The sequence below is a fragment of the Carettochelys insculpta genome, chromosome 4 (assembly GCF_033958435.1).
Source record: "Carettochelys insculpta isolate YL-2023 chromosome 4, ASM3395843v1, whole genome shotgun sequence".
Lineage (NCBI taxonomy): Eukaryota > Metazoa > Chordata > Testudines > Carettochelyidae > Carettochelys > Carettochelys insculpta.
Window position 1 is genome coordinate 114,715,027 of NC_134140.1, and position 20,028 is coordinate 114,735,054.

General features: G+C 41.5%; 1 protein-coding gene across 7 annotated transcripts in view; it reads right to left on the reverse strand.

Moving 5' to 3' along the window:
- Positions 1 to 3,866: 3,866 nt before the first annotated feature.
- The window catches only part of RAP1GDS1 (Rap1 GTPase-GDP dissociation stimulator 1), a 173,598-nt gene continuing 157,436 nt past the window's right edge, over positions 3,867 to 20,028 (reverse strand). For 6 of the 7 annotated variants that reach the window (XM_074993568.1, XM_074993569.1, XM_074993571.1 and 3 more), the window contains 4 exons: positions 17,879 to 18,018; positions 13,556 to 13,682; positions 11,861 to 11,989; positions 3,867 to 4,539 (listed from right to left, as the gene is read on the reverse strand). In XM_074993568.1, the coding sequence (XP_074849669.1) occupies positions 4,412 to 4,539; positions 11,861 to 11,989; positions 13,556 to 13,682; positions 17,879 to 18,018 (524 nt within the window). In that variant the 3' untranslated portion in view covers positions 3,867 to 4,411. The remainder of the gene's footprint in view (positions 4,540 to 11,860; positions 11,990 to 13,555; positions 13,683 to 17,878; positions 18,019 to 20,028) is intronic. The other variant, XM_074993570.1, reaches the window with a different exon arrangement.

Here is a 20,028-nt window from a genome sequence, read left to right on the forward strand (position 1 = left end):
TACCACAACAATACCTAATCTGCTCTGGCTAGCAAGGGAGAGCCTGGAGACGGATGCACAGGTGATAATCAGGGCACCTGACCTTGTGGACTGAGTAATCTTGAGACAAATATTCTGGTGCTCATCTGACATCGCAGATGTTGGCACTGCTTCTCAGTCAGTTACTCTGGCATTGAAGAGAAGTAACAGAGAATAATAAGAATGATCTCCTGCAAGACACGGAAAGGGAGAGAAAGAACACTTTAGGAGTTTAGCCTTTGGAAAGAACACTTTAGGAGTTCTTACCACCACTGTGTCGTCATGAAATGCACAGTAAGGTTCCTACATAGATACAACTGCCAGTTCTGAAACTTACCCGGCAGATGTGATGGCCACAGAAAACAGGTTTTCATGGAGGATGAGTGGTTAGAGATGTCAACATCACTGATAAATTCTATTTAGGGATCAGTCTGATTGCTCACCTGGCCAGTTGAATATGCTGAGAAACTCAACCAGACCAGTGGGAAGATCCTGCAATGGGTATGCCGCTAAGGCGTTTAGCTGAAGTCCCCTGCTCCTTGAAGGAAATGTAGAATTAATGTAATCCCAGAATCCTTCGGGTTTGTTTTGTGCTCCTGCCAACAGAGGCTTAATTTAGTCTAGATGATGGGTAGGCTTAGAGTGGAAGCTTTCCTAGAAGAGAGCTGTGTGTGTGTCATTTTTGAAGATAAGTTGAGCATGGCTAATCAAGAGTCCGGATATTTATTAGATGACAGTTGTCTGGAAATGGGGGAGTGGAGTGCTAGTCTGTGGTAAAGATGTCTGGTCTCCCCCCACAACTGTAGAGTTAATTTCAGCTGTAGGGTCCCACTCCCCTACATAATCACTTCTGTATGTAAAACTGTACTTTGTGTCCTGCCTTGGCTGTTTATGTATGCAGCTGTTGTGCTGTCATGTGGCCTGGAATGTGACTTCCTTCCACGTGTCTCTAGAATCTGAGAAGACTTAGTTAGATCACTCTGAGTTCCAAGAGAGTGATGCTGTGGTAGAGTTCCACAAGACGCCAGATGTCTTGTGCCATTTTGGGTTGCAGATGCGTTCACCATTCCATCAAGGTGGTTATGATGGTGAGAACCTGCATGTCTGACAAACACACCGAAGGACCCCCTACAAACATTTTCCTGGGCTGTTCTCCATCTTAGAAAGCTGTTTTGGGACACACACTTGAAGTTACATGCGCTCCAGAAGAAAAGCCTGAAGGGTCCTGATGTGTGATAAATCTATGATGTGGCCCATTCATACTAGTCCAGGAGGCCCCGTAGCTGAAGGCATGGATGGCATGTCCATACTTATCCACAGATCAAGGCTTCAGAGATCAATATTCTGGGGTTTGATTTAGGAGGGGGACACTAAATTGAACATTGAGGGCACTCCCGTCGACTCCAGTACTCTTCGCAGTCACAAGGCGTAAGGGAGGTAGGTAGAAGCACTTCTCTCATTGACGTCCTGCTGTGGGGATGGCGCCAAAGTTCAAGTTAAGGTATGTGGACTCCAGCTACACAATTAACATAGCTGGAGTTGTGTATCTTAATTTGAACTCATCCCCCACTGAAGACCTGGCCCAAAAATAATTGGCCTCCTGTACTTGACCAGTGTGACTATCAGATTCTGTATCTTCTGTAATTGGTCTTCTGATGGTCAGATATCTGAGGAGGGTGGATGGAAGGAGCATCCCTTTCTGATAAAGCGCTCTAAGAAAAGCCTAGAAACCACTATCTGGAGAGTGTAGGAACTGTTGGGTTTTGTCTATGATTTTTGCCAGTGCCTTATCCAGTTTGTCTCTGAAGTAGAGAAATGTGAATTTCAAGGCACATGTCTCATTTGAAGTGTCTGCTTTCCAGGGGTAAAGCCGCCTGTGTGTCCTTGGGCTACTAAGCTGGCTGCCTTGGTCTTGATAGAAAGTCACATAGCATCTATTGAAGTATCTTCCACAAATACTGTTGCTAGACAGATTTTCTTAAATGTAGACTTATTTGGTTTGTTTTCTACCCTCTCAGGCTTTAAATTCCCTTAACCACAACATTGGCTGTGTCTACACTAGCTCCCTACTTTGAAGGGAGCATGGTAAGTAGGGTGGCGGGAGATTAGTAATGAAGTGTTGCGGGGCATGTGCAGTGCTTCGTTAAGCTAATTCTCTCCCACAGCAACTTTGAATTTTGAGGAGTAAAGGGACTTCGAAGTTGCCCAGGCACTTTGAAGTACTGGCAGGTTAGCTGTGGATACACGCAAGCTGGCACTTTGAAGCTTAACACTTCAAAGTTGCCACCAGGGAGAATTAGCTTAATGAAGTGCTGCATATACTCCACAGCACCTCATTAATAAACTTCCAACACCCTACTTACCATGCTCCCTTCGAAGTAGGGAGCGAGTGTAGACACAGCCATTGTGACTCAAGCAAAACAGCTAGTTGCCAAAGATGTGCTGAGAATGACTGAGGCAGCATCAAAGTGTCTTCTGAGGGGGACTTCCCCTTTCCTATGTGTTGGATGCTTGTGAAATAAGTAACCTTTGAAGGGGCTAACCATATCCCTTCCTTGAGATGCATTGACTTTAGGCATATCAATGATGGCATTTTTTGATTCCTGATCATGTAGAACCTCAGTGTGGCCCTCTTAAATTAACAGGGAAGTATTTACTCTAAGGCTTGTCCTCAAAACCTGCTTAGGTTGGATCTCTGTAGTAGGTACAACCTTTTTGCACATGGTTTCAAACTTCTCTGTGGTGTGTGGTGGGAAAGTCATTACATTTTGTGCATGTCCACAGAATCAGTCTGATTACTCTTTCCTTAACAGAGCAAGAAGTGCCTTCAGTCAGATAATGAATACCTTTGAGACCTTTTCTTAGCCTTGATTTTCTGTTTCAATTTTTTTGCCTGCGTTGCACGTATGAGTGCCCAGCTATGGCATATGTGGGGTCTTTTGTGGCTAACCTTGTGCTGGGCCTTGAGCACCCTGGAAACTCCTCCCTGGGAGCCTTTCCATATAGGCTCCCATTCTGCCAGGAACTTGGTGAGTCAGTTGCCACAGGTCTGAATTGCTGATGGTGTATGGGTAGAGCATAATTTGCCTTTTGCCAAATCTGTTGTAGATGGAAGGCTATTTGAAATTAGCCCTGATCTGCCATCCCAGGCTGAAGAGGTCAGAAGGGAGGCACCACAACACAGAGTACTCCATCCGGGAGCAGGAGAAAAAGCTACTCACCACTACAGAAAATGAAAGAGGGCAGTGGAAAGGTGGGGAGCAAAGAATGGCGACTGAGTGCTACTGCTGAGGTTGAAGATCTGGAGGCAAGCAGGCAGGGCCTGCTGGGACTCTGCGGCAGCCTTGAGGGGCCCATGTGTAACAGAACTGTGGGAAATGTTGGGCTGCAGAAAAGGATTCTTTATTGGCATAAATGATAGCAACAAAGGGGGGACAAATAGCTCCATGGTTTGAGCATTGGCCTGGTGAACTCAGGGTTGACAGTGCAATCCTTGAGGAGGCAATTTAGAGATTGGGGCAAATAGATGTCAGGGATGGTGCTTGCTCTTGCCAAGAGGGCAGGGGACTGGACTAGATGACCTCCTGAGGCTCCTTCCAGCTCTAGGAGATGTGTACCTCCATTATTAAAAAGCCCCAAACCACCCTCTGGGTAGTCACCTGACAACCCTTCCAGAGTACACACTAATGATGAGGGGAGAAAAATGGATTTCAGTGGTTTAAAGGGGTTCCCTTTGTAGCTCTTCTTTAAAGGGAAAGACTCAATTATCTGAGTCAGGTTTCTCATCATGCACAGTCCAGTCATTAATTCTGCATTTAAATACAAAAAGGACAAGCCAGAAGGTAAAATGTGAGAGCACTGCAGTTTTTATTTGTTACCTCTAGGTACCATGAGTTTGACATTACTAGGCAAGACCAGTGAATGAGCAGCAACATGTTCCATTCATACCTGTGTTTCCAAAGCACCAAAAATGGAGCTAGATTTACTATTTAATCTTATAATCAACATTCTAGCCTGGACTTTCTGCCTCCTGTATTGTCCCTAGGTTAGCAGTACATAATGCAGTTTGGGGTGTGAGGAAAGAGTCATCATGTAGTACCACTTTACATCATCATAGGACTAGAACATGCACATTCTACTGTGTGGTCCAAGCAACAAGAATACAAGTAGAACATTTATGGCTGGAGACTTGTTTCTGACATGTTTATGTTAACACCACCTATGGATTTTAGAAACCTTATTGGACAGGTACCTATAGCAGTTCATCAATTTGTGTGGGAACATTACATGCATGCACGAGTGATACAGTGGAAAACATAGCAGGAGCAGCAGCAGGACAGAGGACAATGGTGAAATCCATGATGATATGCTCTATGGGAACAGGAGACCATCCTCAGCTTTCTACAGCAAGTCTCTGCTCTGTTAGTGAGGCCTGCTGAGCAACAGTTTTGTTCTCATGGCTGCGAAGTTTTGATACAACTTCTAGGAATGCCAGGCTTTGCACTTCCTTGTGAAGGGGCTCTAGAAAAGAGAAGCAAGGTGTCACACACTCAGAGCAAGTTTCCTGCACATATCTGTATTTTCTCAGGGCTGCTAATGAGATGCGCTTTCCTTGTGTTCTTTCTTCTGTACGTGAAACTAAATGAGATAATGGAACCCAGGAGGTATTCTTATATTCTAGAGCACAGAAAAGCCTTGGGTAACTGTGCCTATTCTAGCTACAACCCATAAGTGAGACACACCAGGCACAACCCACTTTTGAGTATAGTGATATCTGCACAAATAACTCTAGGGCCCTAATTTTGCAATGTGTTGAGGAGCCACTGTCTTCAGCTGAAGCAGTCAGTGCTCAGTAGTTATGAAATTCCATCCCCGGATGCCTTTCAGTATGGTTACTGGTGGAAGAATGTAAAGCCAGAACCTGTCACCTTGCAAGCTGTGTGTGTGTTTGGGGGGGTGGGGGGGAGGAGACAGAGGTGGGCAGGCTGGGCAGTTCTTGTCCTGACATTGCATCATTTGGTGATTGTTACTCTGCATTTTTAGTGTGTGTTTCTAATTATAAGCGTATTCAACTGATGCATTTAGAAAATAAGTGTCCAATGCAAAGCCTGGGCCTTCTGTGTTATGTATCTGTTTTCATCTGCTTTAGGAAATCAGCATGTATTAATTTGTGCGTTACTGTGCACATTAACTTAAGGATGGGGAAACACGATACAAGCCCTTAGCATTAACCTTAGTATTTGTTTTTGAAGTACATCATGAATTCTGTTGAAACAGCTGGAGGCTATATATTGTAGGCACTGTATGTTTGAAAAAATATGCTTTGGGCTTTTTTTTATAGACAGGCTAGGAAATTCTGGTAGAGTCCAAATCAGCAACAAGATCTAAATATATTTGTTTCTCCAGGTGCTGCCAATTAAACTGAGCACTGGGCTGCTCATGTGAAGCCCCGTTTCAAATTAGCTACATTTCACACAAAGGCTATGTGGTCCTTTTCCTTGCAGCAAATTTTCTGTGACATTTGTTTCCCTTCCTTGTTTCCTGTTCACCTGCTTTCAATTATCTTGTGCATTTTACCCCCTGCTGTGTGACAGCAGAGCCAGTGCTGTGCATCAGAGAACTTTTGTACACCATGAACACTTTCAATTAATCTGTTATCAGTTCTAGGGTTATTCTATGCTGTAAGCATTTTCTGTCCTCTTGCTCCTTCCAGAATAGCATCATATTTAAGGAGGTGTTACCAAATCAACCAAATTACAATGGTGGAAAAGCTCTGTTCAGACAGACAGACACCTAGGAGCCTCAGAGCCTTCATACACAGTGACTGTGTTAAGTTTGAATGCTCTGTTTAGTTTTTTTAGCCCCAATCCTTAACGTTACATCATTTGTTTCCCATTGTTGTCATTCTCAACTCTTTTAACACACTGACTCCACGGCAACACCAATTCCCGGCTGATAAGAAATATTTAACTGGTATACGCAACTGCAAGCACAAAGATGTGAAATTTAATATCACTTCTCTGTAACAAAATACATTGACAACATCTTCCATTGTAGAAACCATTGCTATTGTCAAAAACAGTCAATCCACTACTATGATGAAAGACATTTAATTGCTGTGTCCACTGCAGCTAGGAGTATGCTTCCTAGCACGTGGGAAAGTTTAAAGCACCCAAAAATAGCAGTGTCACTATTGTGATCAGAGAGGATCGCCTTCCTAGTACAAGCCTTTTTTTGAGTGCTACCTGTGCTTAAAGTCCATGCTGCTACTTTTAGCACATTAGTTTGAGCAGGGCTATTACAATGGTCTACCCATGGTGCAGGGCACTCATCCAGGTGCAATGTAGACATACCCTGTAAAAATCACATCTTAGAAGTGTTGGAGGTCTTAGCTTCAGATACTTTTAAAATAACCTCAAGAACCTTCTTCACTCTCTGGCAGAAAAAACATCAAAACTCAGAAGCATAAATATTCAATCTACACTGGGATTGGTGACAAACATAAAGGATTTGTAGAGTGGGGAAGAAGACACATTTTGTGTTTGCAATTAATAGTAGGCTTGAAGTCCAATAGTGGAGCACCCCTTTAAGTATCAGTTAACACTAAAACATCACATTACCTTATTTTAGAGCAGGGAGAGCTGCAGAACCACATGGTGAAAAGGTCCATAGGAATGAAAAATACAAATATGGTAAAAACTCTGGGGCATGATGCATGAAACAGGGTATAGACAAGGAATAGACAGAAGCTAAAGGAACAAGTGGAAAATGGACAAACAGGAAAAGAAGCTCCTGAGAATTGTTTCAAAGACAGTCTTACCAAGAGAGACTCAGAGAATCACTACCTCCAAATGAATTAAAAAGTTTGTAGTTAAACCCAATAGTGTGAATTTCAGTACTGAAGCTGGTGATAAGTAGGTCCAAATTAGAAAATTAGGGTTTGAAGAGACCTTGAGAGATCATCTAGTACAACCTCCTGCTCAAAGCAAGAACAACCCCAACCATAAACCATTCCTGTCATGGCCTTTTCAAGCCTGGCCTTAAAAAACCTCTAAGAATGGAGATTCAACCACCTCACTAGGTAGCCCATTCAAGAGTTTGACCAGCCTCCTAATGAAAGTTTTTCCTAATATCCAACCTAGACCTTTTCCACAGCAACCTAAGACCTTTGCTGCTGCTTCTGTCCTCTGCCATCACTGAGAATAGCCTCTCTCCATCCTTTTTGGGACCCCCTTTCAGGTAGCTGAAGGTTATCATCAAATCCCCCTTCATTCTTCTCTTCTCCATACTAAATAAGCCCAGTTCCTTCAGCCTTTCCTTATAAGTCATGTGTCCCAGCCCCCTAACCATTTTCACTGCCCTCTACTGAACTCCCAATTTGTCTGCATCCGTTCTGTAACAGGTGTGACCAAAACTGGATGCAGTACTTCAGATGTGTCCTCTCCAGTGCTGAACAGAGGGGAATAATCATTTCCCTCAGTCTGCTGGCAGTGCTCTTGCTGATGAAGCCCAATATGCCGTTAGCTTTCTTGGCAACAAGGGGCACATTGCTGACTCAGATTTTGCTTCCCCAGGTCCTTTTTTGCAAAACTTCTGCATAACCCATGGAGCAGTACATGGGATTCTTCTGTCCTAAGTACAGGACTTTTCACTGGTTCTTGCTGAACCACAGATTATTTCTTTTGGCCTAATCTTCCAATGTGTCCAGGTCACTCTAGATTCTACTTCTACCCTCTTGCATATCTATCTCTTCTCCCCAGCTGAGTGTCATCTGCAAACTTGCTGAGGATCCAGTCCATCCATCATCAAGATCGGCAAACAACACAAGAATGCAGGAGAAGGATTAGAAAGGCTAAGGCACAAAATGAGCTCAAACTAGCTACAGGCATAAAGGGAAACAAGAAGGCTTTTTATAAATATATTAGAAACAAGAGGAAGACCAGGGACAGGGCAGGGCCATTGCTCAGTGAGGAGGGAGAAACAGTAACAGGGAACTTGGAAATGGCAGAGATGCTCAATGACTTCTTTGTTTCGGTCTTCACTGAGAAGTCTGATGAAAGAATGCCCAACATAGTGAATGCTAGTGGGAATGGGGTAAGGTTAGAAGTTGAAATAAAAAAAGAACAAGTTAAAAATCACTTAGGAAAATTAGATGTCTGCAAGTCACCAGGGCCTGATGAAATGCATCCTAGAATACTCAAGGAGCTGATAGAGGAGGTATCTGAGACTTTATCTATCATCTTTGGAAAATCATGGGAGACAGGAGAGAGTCCAGAAGACTGGAAAAGGGCAAATATAGTGCCCATCTATAAAAAGGGAAATAAGAATAACCCAGGAAACTACAGGCCAGTCAGCTTAACTTCAGTGCCAGGAAAGATAATGGAGCAGGTAATTAAAGAAATCATCTGCAAGCACTTGGAAGATGGTAAAGTAATAGGAAACAGCCAGCATGGATTTGTAAAGAATAAATCTTGTCAAACTAATCTGATAGCTTTCTTTGATAGGATAACGAGCCTTGTAGATAAGGGAGAAGTGGTAGATGTGGTATACCTAGACTTTAGTAAAGCATTTGTACAGTCTCTCATGATGTTCTTATCAAAAAACTAGGCAAATACAATTTAGATGAGGCTACTATAAGGTAGGAGCATAACTGGCTGGATAACCATACCCAGAGAGTAGTTCTTAATGGTTCTCAATCCTGCTGGAAAAGTATAAAAAGGGGGGTTCCTCAGGGGGTCTGTGTTAGGACCGGTTCTGTTCAATGTCTTCATCAATGATTTAGATATTGGCATAGAAAGTATGCTTATTAAGTTTGCAAATGATACCAAGTTGGGAGGGGTTGCGACTACTTTGGAGGATAGGGTCATAATTCAAAATGATCTGGATAAATTGGAGAAATGGTCGAGGTAAACAGGATGAAGTTTAATAAGGACAATGCAAAGTGTTCCACTTGGGAAGGAACAATCAGTTTCACACATACAGAATGGGGAGAGGCTGTCTAGGAACGACTACAGCAGAAAGGGATCTAGGGATTATAGTGGACCACAAGCCAAATATGAGTCAACAGTGTGATGCTGTTGCAAAAAAAGCAAACATGATTCTGGGATGCATTAACAGGTGTGTTGTGAACAAGACACGAGAAGTCATTCTTCCACTCTACTCAGCGCTGGTTAGGCCTCAGCTGGAGTATTGTGTCCAGTTCTGGGCACCACAGTTCAAAAAGATGTGGAGAAACTAGAGAGGGTCCAGAGAAGAGCAACAAGAATGATTAAAGGTCTAGAGAATGTGACCTATGAAAAAAGGTTGAAAGAATTGGGCTTGTTTAGTTTGGAAAAGAGAAGATTGAGGGGAGACATGATAGCGGTTTTCAGGTATCTAAAAGGGAGTCATAAGGAGGAAGGAGAAAACTTGTTCTTCTTGGCCTCTGAGGATAGAACAAGAGGCAATGGGCTTAAACTGCAGCAAGGGAGGTTGAGGTTGGACATTAGAAAAAAGTTCCTAACTGTCAGGGCGGTAAAACAGTGGAATAAATTGCCAAGGGGGGTTGTGGAATCTCCATCGCTGGAGATATTTAAGAACAGGTTAGATAGATTTCTATCAGGGATGGTTTAGATAGTACTTGGTCCTGCCATTGGGGCAGGGGGCTGGACTCGATGGCCTCTCGAGGTCCCTTCCAGTCCTAGTGTTCTATGATGTTGAACAAAACTGTAAATGCTTCACTTACAAAGTCCTCCTATAACTTGCCTTGTGTATATTGCTGTAAAGATGGCACATCACTCCTGGAACTTGCAGTAATATAGCAGTCATCTTTAGCCAACACTACAGTTAAGATTGAAGCCTTGTTTACCCACATAAGTTGCACCCCTTTAAACCAATATAATTAAATTGATGCAAATTCCTGTGTTGACAAATTTTAATAATTTTTCACCTGGTCCACACCAGTATAATTTAAAACAGTTTGCTCTTTTATGTGCAGAAAAGACAAAGTCTAGTTTCAATTTTAACCCCGTTCCTTTTTACCTTGTTAGGTGCTGGTAAATTTCTCAGATATTTTAGGGATGAAATTTGGCCCCATCTATCCCTAAAATGCATTATTTTTGGAAAATCTGAGTAAAAATAAAGTTAATGACTTTTAATTGGGGGTGGGAATGAAAAGCTTTCCCTACGTATTTCCATTTAAATTTTGTGCCTTGCATGGTGACAGGTTGCAGAGAGGTAGCTGTGTTGCAAAAACACCACCTTTTAAAGACAAGCAATTTTATTATGTTATAAGCTTTGATGTGTTCCTGTTCACTTCATCAGATGCCTGAAGTGAAAGAAGAAACAAAGCTGGGAATGCTACATCAGAGCTAATTCAAGCAGTGTGCATGGGGATAAGAAGGTAAGAATACCTACAGTGGAAAATTACTTATTGAAATGAGAGAGCCATTCCCAGGCTAAATTCAGAGCTATTCTGATGGTGTCAAATTTCCATGTGAATTCCAGCTCAGCAGTTTCACATTGCACTTGCTTTTGAAGTTTTTTTGCTTGAGAATGACAACTGTCAAGTCTATAACTGTGTGCCCAGGGAGGTTAAAATGTTCCCCTCTGGTTTTTGTATGTTACCATTCTTGATGACTCATTTGTGTCCCTTTATTCTGTTGTTGTATTGAGACAGGCCAGTCTATCCAGTGTATATGACAGAGAGGCACTACTGGCACATAATGGCATATATCACATTAGTAGATGTCCAGGTGAATGAGCATTTGATGGTATGGTGGATGTGGTTAGGTCCTGTGATGGTGTCATTACAGTGGATGTGTGGACAGAACTGGCAACGGGGTTTGTTGCAGGGATTGGTCTCTGAGTTGGTGTTTCTATTGCAGGGTGTATGGTTAGTTGTAAGGATGCATTTTGTTTGTCTTCCTCCAAAGGCTGAAAGGTCAAACTGAAAACAATCCAAAATCTGAAAGAACCAGGCTTGTTAATTTTAAATTTTGAAATGCCTGAAGGTGGTATCTTAGCAAGGGATGTCAGAACAGGTTTTGTTCATCTTTGCACAGTGCCCTAGATTAAAGTGTGTCAGTAAGTTGGACACAAGCAGTTAGGTCTATAGAGCACAGAGCTTTCCCAGGGAAGGGAATCGTTTTTCCCTTTTCCCCCACCCTCAAGCACAGCTGTGACTCAGGAACCATTTTAAGCATTTTAGCAGTGCTTGTTTCTTGTATTACTCATTTCCATTTATTCTTTGAAGAGTTTGCCCCCATGTCCTAGTATTTCTTGTTTTTCCCTTTTGTCCTGTAATTTATTTCTTTTTCATTTATAACTAAAATTTGGAGATTCTTTGCAAGGTGGAGGGAAAGAAGTGAGAATGAACCCTAACTTTACTGTGGTATTCTCAGTGAAAAACCAAGTGTGCAAATGATAACATGGTGTTTAAAGGTGACTAGTCAACTCCCTGCTACCTGTTCGTGTATCTGCACTGATACATCAAGTGCGAAGTGCCCACTGACGTCTGAAAGTTAGGAAAAAGTCTGCACCGTGCAGGAGCTATAAATCTGAGTTGTTAAATATTACTTGTCACGTCAAAATACTCTAATGTTACACAGAATTGAGGTATTCAGCCTTCTGTACACAAGTGGAACTGATTTCCTTCTCTCAACACTATCAACTAGGAGTGACTGCATTATAGCTCATGGAGTTATGTCCATATACAACCAGTGTGAGTTGAGAATTGGGCCCAGTGTATGTGGCAGAGGCTCCAGGTCCAAGCTGAAAAGACTACTTTATTTTTTAAAGGTTGGAGGCAGGAGCACAGGAGAGAGATTGGAGCAGAATAAAGTTGCACCTTGCCAGTACTCACCAGATCCCATGAGAGCACAGATCAACACCATGGAGTTGTATTTGATTTCTGGAGCACTCCTCTCATCGGAGAGTAATCTGTGTAGAATCTGAACTAGTTTAGCATTTTCGAGATCCTTCTCTGCAGTGACTGTAATATAAATAAGTGAAAGCTGTAAATTCAAGAATATCAGTGATTTTTGATGCATGTTTGGCCTCTCCCACACAGTGAAAGTGGTGCTGTAAAGTCTTCAAGAGTTGCCTGATATGAAATGAAACAAAGTGGAGCCATTACTTAGCTGGCTTCCTGCCCCCTACTCCAGCCAGTCCTGTGGCTGAGGCTGCCGAGGTGCGAGTACTCAGCACCGGCAAGTAACAGCACAAAAAAAACCTCTCTAAAAATGTTAAGTCCTTGTTTTCACTAAATAATTGTAAAATAGTTTAATATAATGCTAAAAGCCTGATAAACAATGCACTCTGTATTCTAAATACTGAGCAGCCAACAACTGCTACCCTTACTCAGTCAAAACTTGCATTGACCAAATGCTCTTCAGACTTCCAAGGGAATAAAATGTGAGGGTGTGATCCCTGAAATCCAAAGGAAACCGCGGTCTGGCAGGACATATTCAGAGTGCTCATGCCTTAGTAGGATTAGGTGCTGAGTAAGGAGTACCTGACTTGGGCAAAGTTTTTAAGGGAGTGCTGTCAAATTAGTTTAGGCCCAAAATTTAATTATTTGAACGCAAAATGAGAAGAAATTAAAAGACCAAAATGAATAGAAATATTTTCTTTCTTTAAATGTTTTTCAATATGATTATTTTTACATCTAATGCCTTTTTGCAGTGTTTTGAAAGCAGAACACAGCAGCATTTGGCGGCTAGTGCCTGAGAACAAAAGATGAAACTGACCACAAAAGTAAGTAATGTTGAGCAGACTAGTTCTATTGTCCAAGATGAGTGAAGTAAGAAGAGCAACTAAGCAGGATAAATAGTGAAAGGGAAAATTAATTTTTACAAAGTTTTCAATGTTAGCAAACTTTAAGGTATTAGAAACATGGACCCTGGTATTCAAAAATACTTGATTTTTATCCTGATATCAAAATTTTACTATTATTGCTGAGGAATTTAATAAAGCTAGCAATAGCCATTATTTTGGCAGCACCCACCCACCATTTTACTAGCACCTAGCTCAGCAGCTCTCACTAATCTGATTTACAATGTCTCTGAGTACAGACAGAGCCAGTTCCTATTAAAACCCTTTTCCTAGATTAATCTCCTGACTAGGCAAGAACAATTTTTTAAATCACAAGGTTGAAAGTATCTCCAGTCTAAGCTGTAATTATCAGTATGACACCCTGGGGTTCCATATTTATCATGACTGAGTCTTCACAGCATTATGATCATGCAAAAGTTTCTAATAAATAGCCCTTAATAATTTTATCAAGAATCTGAAAGTCATCCTTGGGCTTTCTGGTTCACATATCATCACCAGTAAAGATTCTGATCTGTGCAACCCTGTTTTACCAGCATGTAGATATGTTAACACAGAGTCCTATGGTCATGAAAGTAAAGACCTTGTTACAATGGAGGACTTATGCAGGACCCCATACAGCTCCACCCATGAAACTCAATTCTGCTTGGACTTTCCAGCCCCAGACTCTCCTGAGCACAGACTAAATAAAGGGAAAACAAGAAGAGCTGACCATCAGGATACTCACCTAATTCTAATGCTGCTATTAGTGCCAGAGCGACAAGAGCTTCATTTTGCATTATTACATGTTCGCTAGTTGCCATGGTGGCTAAATGCTTGATGCCACCGCTCTGAACAATGGTCCTAATTACATCCTAAAATAAATAAATACAACAGGACTGGAAAAAGTTGGCATTACACATGAAGAGCACTGAATAATTCAGTTGTGATATATGCATTAAATACATGTATGTACATTTCCATAATACATACACAGTCAAACACATACTGGGCGCTCTATGAGCAGGATGAGTACGTTTGGGGGTACACAGAGGTATTCCAGAGGATACAGCGACTCATCTAGACAATTGCATTGTTTTATAATGGGTTACATAAGCACTAGTGAGGTCAATATAAACTAAAATTGCATACAGACAATGACTTGTTTATACTGCTCTATATACTGTACACTAGAATATTTACATATTTAATTTAAAATGTATACATCAATTACATATATATATTCCAGTTGATTTATAAATGAGAAGGTAAGCAATTTTTCAGTAACATTGTGGCGGTGCCACTTTTGTATTTTTCTGTCTGATTTTGTAAGCAAATAATTTAAGTGAGGTGAATCTTGGGTATATGCAAAACAAATCAGACTCCTAAAAGGGTCACAGCAGTCTAGAGCAGCTGAGAGTCACCAGTATATACATTTATACATATTATGATACACAGGTGATTAAACTATAATTATTCAGTAATAACATAATACAAACTGGTGGACCAAATTATTGCTTAATTCAAACTTTTGGTTTAGTCTCTCCCTCACCCCTCTTCCAGATTATACTGAGTGAAAATGCTATTGTGCTTTGCAGACCAATTCTCTCTAAAAGGGAGTATTCTCAGCTAAACCTTAGTCCCATTTAAAATCAGCCAATCTGCAAAGGCAACTAGCTTTCTCATCATTATCCTGTGGTGGTGAAACCCAGCATGCAGCCTATTTGAAGCTGTCCAGCATCCCTCTGCTATACTCTGGGTATGGAAACATTGAACGATTCTTGTTAAGTTTGTTTTTAGACCCCCATAACCTTTAGAGAAGAAGGTTGTTCTACAGTCCAATTTATTTGATAATGGAAATTGTAGATTAGGAAAATGTGAATAACAAAATAGCAGGTAGGAAATGAATGGTATTCTCCAGGAACTGGTAATAAATATGAGACTATAAGGAACAGAAGTTAGAGAATACAGATTGTATTATTTTTGTTGTATTTGTAATAAAATGATGGATGAAGGCCTCTGAGGTTTTCTTTTTAGCCTATTTATATTTGATTATTGTTTTATTCAACCTACAAACCTCACACTGTTGCATGCTTCTCCTGGAGTTAACGGTAATCAATTTACTTGCAGGTTTCTGAGAAGTTGTTACAAATTAACTCAGATACTTATGAGCCTAAGTGTCTTTGACTCCTTTGAAAATGTCACTTTACCTTTTGTTTTTGTTTTGAATTTAAAATATTAGTGTAAAAGCCAAAAAGCTATGTCAACATCCATACCTAGAGGGCAGTGCAAGTACAAATTAAAGAAGAGTGAGTGATCATTTTCCCAGTATGCTGGACAGTCTTTGAGCCTCTAAAAGCTCAGAGAGATTCTTCTGCACTAATAGATTATTGCTAATTTCTGTGTCTAATACAAACATTAGCTGTTCCATGTCAGTATTAGTATCTTTGCTTTAAGGTCTTGAAACACAGTCACCCTGCCACAGACTGATTTAAAAAAAATTGCATCTCTGCTTCCATGGATTCTTAAAATAGCAGCAGAATTTAATTCAGCACATCCACCTGTGGCATGTGGACAGCAAGAAAGAAACAGTAGCTAAAATTCTGGGAAATTAATTCTGACTAACTTTAAAGGCTGCTACACATAGGACAAGTGGGAGAAATATTTCTCTACCCCTTGCATGGAAACCAACTGTGCAAAGGGATAAGTACTCACAGAGCCCTCTGACTTAGCTGGGAGCTGAGTAATATCAGTGTCATGTAGATCCTATGGTGATGAGTGTGACAGAAGCTCTTGGACAGTTAGTATTCTCTTTATATCTTGAGTGTACAGCAGCAGACTTTTGTAGGAAAATGTTTATACTTGAACAACCCCTTGAAAGCTTCAAACTGAGAATAACATTGAAACACTTTTTATAAAAGCTGGGCTCAGATTCTTTCTGATCTCTCTTATGCAGGTGTAAATCTGGAATAAAGTCATCAGTAATGAATGGAACAAAACAGATCTCCTAACTTAACAAAGATTCGCACCAGCAATCGCAAGCTACACCACAGTAATACCAGTCCTGGAACTTTTCCTTGCAACAAACCTCACTGCCAACTTTGTCCACATATTTATTCTGGGGATACCATGACTGGACCTTAACCATGTTAGTTACAATATCAAAGCCACATGCTCATGCACTTCCAGCATTATAATATATGCCGTTATGTGCCAACAATGCCCTGCCACTATGTACATTAGACAGACTGGGCAAAACCTTTGCCAAAGAATAAACGGACACAGGGTAGACATCAAGAAACTCAATACACATAAGCCAGTCAGTGAACACTTCAATGGAGTGTGCCATTCTGTTAAATACCTGAGAATTTGTGTCCTAGAGCAAAAAGAATTTAAAAACAGATTAGAGTGAAAAATTTGTGAGTTGGAATTCGTATTCAAATTCAACACACTAACATGTGGTATGAACAGACATCAATTACCTCACATGTTACAAGGACTGCTTCCCTTCCTTTGATACTCATAATTATCTCAGGCGGGACAATTAACATCCCCATGCTCCTCATCTCCCTCTTTCAGTCCTATGTATTTGATTTATCAGTTTTTATTGCAATTTTTTTTTCGGTCCTCTGTATTTATAAATGCCAGTTTGTATTGGAAATGAGATTGAGCTGAAGAAGTAGGTCTGTCCCACGAAAGCTCATCACCAAATAAACCATTTTGTTAGTCTTTAAAGTGCCACATTTCTGCTGGTTTGTTTTGTTGGAGTATAGACTAATATGGGTACCACTCTGTTACTGTTCAATAGTGAATGGAGTTACTCTGGATTTACAGTTGTAATTCAATGCAAAATTTACCCCACTGGCATGAGTTACAGGTAGGTCAAAATGTGGGCCTGCTGGCTTAGTGTCTCTTTAACAGGCTTCCTATTTTTGAAACAAAACATTTTATGAAATAATTAGCATTCATATTCAACTTGATGTTCTTGTCTGATAGTTCCCTGGAGCTGTAAGTCCTGTTTTGTCACATGGTAGAGGTACAGCAGAGGAATTAGCCATAGAATTTCCTTGTCACTCTCTCCCACCAACATGTGTCAAACCCTAATTGATGGGATCATCTTGAGAAGATGAGAAGTCAGTTGTTAGCCTTTGTTGGTATTCTCAGAAAAAAGGCTAACGAACCTATGCAGTAATTGGCTTTGGGTATATGAACCCTTTTCCAACAGAAACAGAAGATGGCCATCAAAAGATATTTGAAACTTTTAAATCATCATGAGTCTGAACCAGAGTCATATAGATGACCCACAGATTGACAATTCTGTTTGTTGATCTTCTGAGTTATGGCCATATTATCTCATCTGATGGATAATTCTGCGAGCTGCCAAACTTGGGTGGCTTCTGATGACATAACGGGGACTCAAAACAGGCACAGACTCCGTGCAGATCTCATTGCAGTAGGTCAAGGCCCATTAATGGACTAATAGTCGGGGAGGGGTGTCTGCTATTCCTGAAAGTCTGTTAAATGTGAGGGTTTACTGCCCACCCACCCCCAGAAGGCTCCCCCAGCCCCCCTCTTGCCCCCCTGTCCCCCAAAAAGCACTGCCATTCACCAGAGCTGATGCTGCTGGAGGAGCTGCTGGACCTTATCACCCACGTCTGGAGCCAGCTCACCATGTGCAGCTGGAAGAGCCGCTGATGGAGCCACCGTGTGCTCCTCCCACTCACTGTGTGTATGTGAGTTCCAATCTGCCCATGTATGCACTCCACTCCTGGTGGGAGGAGCATGTGGCGGCTCCTGTGAAGGAGGTGGAGGTGCCAGCCAGCTGCAGCAGTAAGTCTCTCAACTTTTTTTTTTGGGGGGGGGAGGAGGTGGGGGGGCAGAGGGGCATGGAGGGAGCCCAGTGGACTTTGGAAACAAGGGGGGTGGGGGGAACGACATCTGGTGTTGCCGAAGTCTTCTAAATTGGAGTCCGTAAAATCAAGGGTTTGCTGTATTTCTAAACTGAAAATACAGAGCCTGGGATGATTTTTAAGTCTGCACATGAACTGGACTTTTTTCACCAGTAACTTACTTTTGATTTGCTATGTCGTATAAGTGCAGAAAGCAGCCTGTTGGACTCCCCCATCACACCTGCATGGTCTTTGGCTTCACACCACTCCACCAACCGTTCAACCAATTTCACGTTCTTTCCCAGCTGTTCAGCAGCTTCTGCTACATAGGATACAAGCCAAAATAAAACAAGGTTGTCAGTTTTCAGCATGTCTCAGAAACATATGCATGAAAGTCTCTACGAAGAAGAAAAATCATAAAGAAGAATCTTGTTACGTCTGCGCTAACAAAGGGAAAGTGCCAGTTTGCATCATTGAGCAAAACCAGTAAAAAACCAGGGTGGATGGGAACTGCGTAAAACTTTTCACAACATATTTTCCTAGTATGTTCTGTTTTCCTTTTTTTGTGGAATGAAATATACAATTTGAACACTTTTGACCATTGAGGTTTGTAGATTATTGAATTCTAGAGACGACAAAGTTGGCAACGCACGCCTACTGAGCCAATCTCTAGATTTTTAAGGCCAGAGCACCATTGCAATACTTGATCTGACCGCTTGCATAAAACAGGTCATGAGATTTTTCCTGAATTAATTCTTTCTTCAAATCCAAGAGCAGTGAATGAACTACAGCAGATGTTTCTTAGGAGATGCATCCAATCTTGATTGGAAAATGTCAAATGCTGGTGAAGTCACCATAATCATTGGTAAATTGTTCCAGTGGCTAATTTCCCTGAGTTAAAAATACCCAACTTTATTTCCAGTCAGAATTTGCACAGCTTCAAATTCTAGCCATTGGAGCTTGTTATATCTTTGTATAATTGAATGACGAGCCTGGTATTATCATATTTGTGTTCCACATGCTGGCACTTATAGACATGGATCAAGTTATCCTTTAACCTTCTCACTGCCAAATGAAATAGACTGAGCTCCTTGAATCCATCTCTAGGGCATTGTTTTCCCATGTGTCTCTTCTTTCCACCCACTTGAAATTTTCAACATTCGTCCACTTACATGGGCACTACACTTGGGCACAGTGTGCCAGAAGTGGTCACATGCATGCCAGATATAAAGGTTAAATAAACTTTCGACTCCTACTTGATATTGTCAGTATACAGAGTGCGTATCACTCCTTTGAGGGGGACAAGTGAAAATGCAGGGGGTACGACTGGCTCTGTTCTGAAGGTGATAGGACCATGCCCTTCTTTCACCGGAAGGGAAAAAAGGAGCAACAGAACTGGCAGTTGTCTTATTTCCCCTGACCACAGAACATGATATCTTCACTGCTGTCACCCCCATGACTGTTATCAATGACATAGATTGCAAAGCAAATGGTGGCATTGGTCTAATGGCATCAGTTTTCTCTTCCTCTCTACCATCTCGTTTCTTCTCTCCTGCAGCCGTTAAGAAGGCATGAGGAGAACCTGGTCCCTCAACAGCATCAGTGCGAGCAGGAGCCAGCTAGACCAGAGATGGGGAAGCACATTATGTGCTCTTGTTCTGTCTTGGGATGGTGCAGGTCCCATGGATGATTCAGATGTGACATAGCACTGCCCCACTGACTCACAAAGTAGTTTGATGTCCCTCTTGATGACCTGATTTTCTGATCTTGGCAGTGTGTGCTGCAGCCAGGAGCAAATCTGCACGCTGCATTCAGTGCAGAATTGTGCACATGAGTAGGGGTGTCCTATACTTTTGATTTGTCGTCCGTTTCTATTGAGCAAAACGATGTAAATAATGGAAATTAGGCTTGTATTGTACATACAATTCCTGCTTATCCTTTCCATCCATGTGCAGATGCTTTTATCCATTTGCAGAATATTTTTTGATGGGCACAAAGGCCTGCATGGATGTGCACCACCAGTAGAAATGCAAAGCCTAGTTGTGAGGGCTCTGCTAATCAGCTGGGCATTTGAATGGCCGCTGACTGGCTGCACAAGCACACAGCTTACAGGGAGCACGGCTTATTAGTGCTCGTGAATTTTATAAGGGTTAGTATTCACAAACTGTGGCTGAGGGTTGCTGGAAGCAATTTGAGAAAAATTTAAAAATGTCTGGAATTTAAAAGGAAAGAAATCACCCTATAGACTCTGTTTAGCTTTTTTGTGGTTTGCCACTTTATCATAGTTGTAGCCACTCAGTAATAACTGTGTATTACATGCCATTTATTTGGT